At 50.0% G+C, this 7,933-nt stretch overlaps 1 protein-coding gene across 1 annotated transcript; it reads left to right on the top strand.

Moving 5' to 3' along the window:
- The first annotated feature begins 2,449 nt into the window (after positions 1–2,449).
- LOC309809430 (histone lysine demethylase PHF8-like) lies at positions 2,450–6,737 on the top strand. The gene has a single exon (XM_082630485.1). The coding sequence runs from the start codon at positions 2,577–2,579 to the stop codon at positions 5,622–5,624; it is 3,048 nt and encodes a 1,015-aa protein (XP_082486611.1). The 5' UTR covers positions 2,450–2,576; the 3' UTR covers positions 5,625–6,737.
- The last annotated feature ends 1,196 nt before the right edge of the window (positions 6,738–7,933 follow it).

Below are 7,933 nucleotides of genomic sequence, written 5' to 3'. Positions count from 1 at the left end.
GCACCTAGAGAAAGCCCGTGTGCAGCAACAAAGACCCAACACAGCCTAAATAAATAAATGAATAAACTAACACATAAGTTAATTAATAGAAAAATATAACAGATGTGGCTGGGCTGAAACAACCCTTTCACCTACTTCCTGCCTTGAATGTAGATGTGATGTTTGGAGCTGCGGCAACTAACCTGTGAGTCCAAGGAAAGGTTAAGGGAATCATAGAAACATGGGCCTGATATCCTTGGACCACTGAACTAACATCAGCAGCCACATGTTTCCAGCTTTCTTATTAGGTAAGAAAAATAAACCCCTTTTCATTTAAGCTAATATATATATATATATATATATATATATATATATATATATATATGTATATATCTGTATGTACATATATATGTATATATATGTATATACATATATACTTAGGTTTTCTTTTACTGGTAGCTTAATGAATTCCTAGTTAATACACCATGTTACAAAAAATGATCTCAAACTAGATTTCGAATGTTTCCCTTTTTCCAACGACTGAACATGAAAATCCTGTCACTGGATGAGCAATGTTTTTTCCCTCAGGGGAAATGATTTTATACTTTTATGCTTAACTTCTACTTTTAGATTATAGTCTTTTCATCAAAAACCCCATTTCAGAGGATGTGTCCATAATCACATCAAAGCAATATTTCCATTCAGTAAAAGCATGATTTAAAAAAACAAGGGGGGGCACCAAATAAAGAAAAAAAAAGAAAACTCTAAATTGGCTGACGGACATTTTGATTTCTTTTTCCAGTCATGAAAAAGAAATTTCATCAGTGCAAAGTTGACTGATGACACTCACTACTCCAGCCTCGGGTTCAAAATGAGACTATTCTCATAAATAAATTCAAGCAATATTAGTTAAGAAGTTATATGTGTGTTGGGCTCTAAAGCTGAGAGTAGTCAGACATGATTCCCTGTCTGAAAGAGCTTGCTGCTGGTTAGGGTAGGAGGGGGATGGGGAGGAGAGACAGATAAGCATACATAACAAATAGAATATAGTAAGCATATAATGGAAGTATGCACAAAATTGTTTAGGAATCTAGAGCAGAGTAGACTAACTCCCCTAGACACACACAAGTCAAGGAAAAGTTTCTCATCCCAGGAGCCCTTCTCATACTGTAAGATGTTTTATGCCTTCAACATATAGGTCTATGTCCTTATTTGTCCTTTCACAGATGTTTTCTTCTTGGCAGAAGTCCTTAAGTGTCAGTGGACCTCTGGCTTTCTGAGCTGTAAATCCCTCTGCTCCACCTATTATGTTGAAGTAGAGATTATATGTTGTTTTTTGATATATGTTGTTTTTTTCCATCATAACTGAAGCCTTAGGGAAAAAAACTTCCTATTGCTAAAAGCTTAGATCTTGTCATTGTTGCCGTGGTATGTAAAACAAATAGAAAACAAATCACTTGTAGTCTCCTTTGGAAATGAGTAGCCCAAAAGATGGGACAATTCTGAAAAGCCAATACTTACAGTAGTCACTCTTAAAGTGCTGGGGTTATTGCAAAGACATACACTCGTCTCTTGACAAAGCCACAGGAATCCCTATGGGCTTTGCAACCTACTGGAAAGAATGGGCAAAAGATGAATGTATCTTGAGAAGTACCCTAGAAAGGAACCACCACTAAACGTGTTATCATACCCATAGTATTTTCACTTGTATAAGTAGGAAAACTATGAATGAACCATTCTTGTATTCCCGAGTAGCTTTCCTTTTCTGCACATTTTAGAATCAATGTCCAATATCATCTGACTACTTACTTCAACTTGTCCTTATGAATTTGATGACACTTAAAGACTGACTAATCCATTTATCCCAATGGGCATTCCAGGCAATTGTCCTTGTTTATTGCCATCTTCAAATGATGGAAAAGCATTAAAAAAAATGAGAGAGATTGACTACTCTGAATTGCCCATCACCGCCACCGGGCTTCTCCCGGCGATTTTTCGGGCTGTTTTTTTCTCCAACCGGGCCGCCGGTTCATCTCCTTCCTCGTTGGTTTGCTCGCGGCGATCTCCTGCCGGCCCAGCGACGCCGCCGCTTGCCTGTTCGTCAGGCGGCCGCCGGCCTAGGCCCGAGCCGCGGGCTCCAGTAGGCCCTGACGGCCGGGCCCGGGGCAGAGCTGTGGAGAAAGCTGCCCTGAAGCACCGCTGGGCGGCCAGGGCCGCGCGACCCAGCGGGTGGCTCGAGAACAAGGCGAGAAAGGTTCGCCGCGTTGCCATGACGATCTCAGAATTCGGTGCGCGTCGCCGAACCTTCGCTGAGCGAGGCGCTGAGCAGCTCCGGAGCGAGCCTGGCCGCCGGGCGCTTTGGTGGGACTGAGCTCCGCGGGCGTGAGGAATCCCTGCGGCTTTGCGGATGAGGAGGTCCCTGTAGGGTTCCGGACCGAGTACGTTCTTGTCAGGTTTGGGGCGTGAGGAGGTTCCTGTCAGTTTGAGAGGCGTGAAGAGATTCTCCCTTCGTGCAGAGAGAGTGCGTGCTGCCGCCTCCCGCTCCCTTTGACGCTGAGAACCGGGCCCACCGCAGGACGCTCCAAGGCCAGGCGAAGATGGCCTCGGGACCGGTGTATTGCCTCTGTCGGCTTCCTTACGATGTCACCCGCTTCATGATCCAGTGTGACATGTGCCAGGACTGGTTTCATGGCAGTTGTGTTGGTGTTGAAGAGGAGAAGGCTGATGACATTGACCTCTACCACTGCCCCAATTGTGAGGTCTTACATGGGCCCTCCATCATGAAAAAACGCTGTGTATCTTCAAAAGGCCATGATACACACAAGGGGAAGCCAGTGAAGACGGGAAGCCCTACGTTCATTCGAGAGCTTCGGAGTAGGACCTTTGACAGCTCAGATGAAGTGATTCTGAAGCCCACTGGAAGTCAGCTGAGCGTGGAATTCCTGGAAGAGAATAGCTTCAGTGTGCCCATCCTGGTCTTGAAGAAGGATGGGTTGGGGATGACGCTGCCCTCACCATCATTCACTGTGAGGGATGTGGAACACTATGTTGGTTCTGACAAAGAGATTGATGTGATTGATGTGACCCGCCAGGCCGACTGCAAGATGAAGCTTGGTGATTTTGTGAAGTATTATTATAGCGGGAAGAGGGAGAAAGTCCTCAATGCCATTAGTTTGGAATTCTCTGATACCAGGCTTTCTAACCTTGTGGAGACACCCAAGATTGTTCGGAAGCTCTCATGGGTGGAGAACTTGTGGCCAGAGGAGTGTATCTTTGAGAGGCCCAATGTGCAGAAGTACTGCCTCATGAGCGTGCGGGATAGCTATACCGACTTTCACATTGACTTTGGTGGCAGCTCGGTCTGGTACCATGTGCTCAAGGGTGAGAAGATCTTCTACCTGATCCGCCCAACAAATGCCAACCTGACTCTCTTTGAGTGCTGGAGCAGCTCCTCTAACCAGAATGAGATGTTCTTTGGGGACCAGGTGGACAAGTGCTACAAGTGTTCTGTGAAGCAAGGACAGACACTTTTCATGCCTGCAGGATGGATCCATGCTGTGCTGACCCCCGTGGACTGCCTTGTCTTTGGAGGGAACTTCTTACACAGCCTTAACATTGAAATGCAGCTCAAAGTCTATGAGATTGAGAAGCGGTTGAGCACAGAAGACCTCTTCAGGTTCCCCAACTTTGAGACCATCTGTTGGTATGTGGGAAAGCATATCCTGGACGTCTTTCGAGGTTTGCGAGAAAACAGGAGACACCCTGCCTCCTACCTGGTCCATGGTGGTAAAGCCCTGAACTTGGCCTTTAGAGCCTGGACAAGGAAAGAAGCTCTGCCAGACCACGAGGATGAGATCCCGGAGACAGTGAGGACCGTACAGCTCATTAAAGATCTGGCTAGGGAGATTCGCCTGGTGGAAGATATCTTCCGACAGAACGTTGGGAAGACAAGCAATATCTTTGGGCTGCAGAGGATCTTCCCAGCCGGCTCCATTCCCTTAACCAGGCCAGCCCATTCCACTTCAGTATCCATGTCCAGGCTGTCACTGCCCTCCAAAAGTGGTTCAAAGAAGAAAGGCCTGAAGCCCAAGGAATTCTTCAAGAAGGCAGAGCGAAAGGGCAAGGAGAGCTCAGCCTTGGGGCCTGCTGGCCAATTGAGCTATAATCTCATGGACACATACAGTCATCAGGCACTGAAGACAGGCTGTTCCCAGAAAGCAAAGTTCAACATCACTGGCACCTGCTTGAATGACTCAGATGATGACTCGCCAGACTTGGCCCTGTTGACGTCTAATGGCAGTGCCAAGAGAGTAAAGAGCTTATCCAAGTCTCGGCGAGCCAAGATCGCAAAGAAGGTAGACAAGGCTAGGCTGGTGGCAGAACAGGTGATGGAGGATGAACTTGACTTGGATTCAGATGATGAACTGCAGATCGATGAGAGACTGGGAAAGGAGAAGGCGACTCTGATAATAAGACCAAAATTTCCCCGAAAGTTGCCCCGTGCGAAGCCTTGCTCTGACCCCAACCGAGTTCGTGAACCAGGAGAAGTTGAGTTTGACATTGAGGAGGACTATACAGCAGATGAGGACATGGTAGAAGGGGTCGAAGGCAAGCTTGGAAATGGGAGTGGAGCTGGTGGAACTCTTGATCTGCTCAAGGCCAGCAGGCAGGTGGGGGGACCTGACTATGCTGCCCTCACCGAGGCCCCTGCCTCTCCCAGCACTCAGGAGGCCATCCAGGGCATGCTGTACATGGCCAACCCGCAGTCCTCATCATCCTCGCCAGCTACCTCCAGCCTGCAGGCCTGGTGGACCGGGGGGCAGGACCGAAGCAGTGGGAGTTCCAGCAGTGGGCTGGGCACAGCGTCTAGCAGTCCTGCTTCCCAGCACATCCCAGGGAAGTGGCCCATCAAGCGGCCATCATACTGGAGAACCGAGAGCGAGGAGGAGGAGGAGAACGCCAGTCTCGATGAACAGGACAGCTTGGGAGCATGCTTCAAGGATGCAGAGTATATTTACCCTTCTCTGGAGTCTGACGATGATGACCCTGCTTTGAAATCTCGACCCAAGGAAAAGAAGAATTCAGATGATGCTCCATGGAGTCCTAAAGCCCGTGTGACCCCAACTCTACCGAAGCAGGACTGTCCTGTGCGTGAGGGGACCCGGGTAGCTTCCATTGAGACAGGCTTGGCTGCAGCAGCTGCAAAGTTGGCGCCGCAGGAGCTACAGAAGGCCCCAAAGAAGAAATATATCAAGAAGAAGCCTTTGTTGAAGGAGGTAGAACAGCCTCGCCCTCAAGAGCCTAATCTCAGCGTGGCAGTACCAGCCCCAACTCTGGCCACTACACCCCAACTTCTCACCTCCTCCTCGCCCCTGCCTCCCCCTGAGCCTAAACAAGAGGCCCTCTCAGGAAGTCTTGCTGACCATGAGTGTACTGCTCGTCCCAATGCCTTTGGCATGGCCCAGGCAAACCGCAGCACCACACCCATGGCCCCTGGTGTCTTCTTGACCCAGCGGCGCCCTTCAGTTGGCTCCCAGAGCAATCAAGCAGGACCAGGAAAGCGTCCCAAAAAGGGCCTGGCTACAGCAAAGCAGAGACTCGGCCGTATCCTGAAAATCTACAGAAATGGCAAAGTGCTTCTGTGATCCCCTTTGTGTCCTGCCCCTCACCCCTTCACCCCCATTGCCTTCTCCGTTGTCAATTCTCAGGGCACTCCTGGATCCTACCTGCCCCGGACAAGGTGCTGAGGCGCATTGTCCTGCTTTCTTGGAACTGACCAAAGGCATGGACTCTCCCACGGGCCCCTTCACCTACTCCCTCAACTCCCTTCCCTGCTTCCACTGGAGCATCCTGCCCTCCTTTTCCATATCTCTGAGTAGCCAGTAAATGGGAGAGGTTTCCAGCTGACTAGAGCCCTCTTTTCTGCTGCCCCAATCCATTTCCCTTTCACCAGCTTTGTCTGCCCTTTACTGTCATCCCCACTTAAAGCTGGAAAGCAGGATGAGGAGAGGCATGAGGAGAGCCTGGGCCCCTCGGTATTTCCCTGGTCATGAAGTGGGAGGCCCAGTGCTCAACACTTTCTGCGGCTCCAGCCCTGTCTCCAGAAGCCTGCCCACCTCTGCCCATTCTCCTGCCTCCTCTTAGCCCAATGGATGTGTCCCACTCAAGCCTTGTTCCTGGCAGAAGCCTCTGGCCTCTGCCGCCTCTTGCCAAATGCTTCATGGAAATAAGGAGGAGGGCCCAGAGTCTTCGTACTGCCCCACCGTGGGCCATTTCCAGAGTGGCCTAGAAAGGCCATGGGCTGACTTCATTCATCCTTGGGAAGAAGAGAGATTCCTGTCACTTCTCAAGGTGGGGAGAGGACCAACACCCAAGACTTTGACTGAGACTTTGTAGCCCATTGGAGGAAAGAACTTTTGGGTGGCCACAGATGAAGCCACCTCTGCCAGGGTGAGCTCCAGGGATTTGCCTAGAGTTTGAGGTGCTACAGAACATTATCCACATAGCTTTGGCTGGGCTCCAGGAGGCAAAGACCATCTCCCAAACGCCTTGAAAGCATCTGCCACTGAAGCAGATAGCCCTTGCTCTACGGCCTGATCCCTTCACCCGTACCACAGAGCACAGCCTGGACCTTCTGGAGAGGATGTGGCAGGACAGCTCACCCCAGGTTCTCCATCAGGAGCCTCCCTGCTTCTCTCCCCACCTTGAGGTCTTGGTCTGAAGAAGACTTCAGAACTCACATCTTCACTCCTGGACCTTTACACTCCCAGATGTCAGGTGGACGCTCAAGCAGAGTGCTGATGTGGGGGGAGCCCGAGCCTAGGAGCGGAGATGCCCACCTGTAAAGGAGCAGATCATCTGAACCTCCCACCCCCTCTTCCCTTTGTGAGTGTTTCTGTTGTCCAGACAGTGCCCACCCCCTCCCTCCCCCTCCCCCAGCTCCCTCCACCTCCACCTGTCTTGCCTCCCTGGTGACCTGGACTGGATGGAGAACGTCTCCCTCTCTCCATCTCGGCACTGCCCAAGTGGAGGGCTTCATTGTCTTCTACCCCCCACTTTAACTTCACCTCAGTTTTCCCAGTGCTTCTGGGGAACTTAACAGCTACCGTGCAGGCCACAGGGAATATGTGAGGCTTCCCTGGTCGTCTTCGTGTCTCCAGTTTGTCTTTCTTTTCTCCACAGCCCGACATTTACTCTCCTTCCTTGGAATCAGGGGTCCCTTAGCCCCATATCCTTTTCCTATCTTGGGGGCCCCAGGGGCCGAGCAGTCCTCCATCTATACACACCAAAGGCAAAAAAGCCTGGCTACCTCCCCCTTAGCACGTGAGGTTCCCACTCCCCTCCCCTCTGTTTCTGCCCAGCTTTGCTTTTCTTGGGGATTTCAAAGCAACAGTGGGTAGTGAGGGGAGGGAAGGAGGGCAGCCCGTTTCCCTGTGTAGGCAACTGCCTGACTAGGCCCTGACTGCTGTAACCAAGACCAGGACCCCAGCCCTTCTGCCCATTAACACCCTCCTCCCCTTGATCTTTCAAAGGCAGCTAATTGCTAGCATATCCCCCCTGGTTCCAGGCCTCTTTCCCTTCTGTTTCTTCATTAAAAGTTTTGTGGAGCTGAAACCCAACCTCCATTTGACTGGGTTTCTGATTAATTTAGTTGGGCTCTCAGAGCTGGCTGTTTGTTGTTTTGTGTTTTAAATGAAAAGCAAGTTTACCCTCAGATTTACGCTTTTCCAAAGAGGCTAATGTGCTTTTTTTTTTTTTTAATGTTTCAGGTTCTAAGTGAAGTGAGTTGGGGAGGGGTTGGGAGTGGCTGTAACCAAGGTTTAGAACATGATGACAGAGTTACCACTGGTCTCCAATCCCCAGCACAGAGCTGGGGCTTGGATAGGGGGCAGGGAGAGAGGATTTCTATTCACCTTTAATATATTTTTACAAAAAAGCAATTTAAAAACAAGCC

The sequence above is a fragment of the Mesoplodon mirus genome, assembly GCF_964341445.2.
Source record: "Mesoplodon mirus genome assembly, chromosome: 8".
Taxonomy (NCBI): domain Eukaryota; kingdom Metazoa; phylum Chordata; class Mammalia; order Artiodactyla; family Ziphiidae; genus Mesoplodon; species Mesoplodon mirus.
The sequence above is the reverse complement of the archived record's forward strand: the minus strand, read 5'-3'. Positions and strand labels throughout refer to the sequence as shown.

Bases quoted from the DNA above. Each gene is read 5' to 3' on its own strand.
- LOC309809430 (XM_082630485.1), top strand. From the start codon at position 2,577: ATGGCCTCGGGACCGGTGTATTGCCTCTGTCGGCTTCCTTACGATGTC.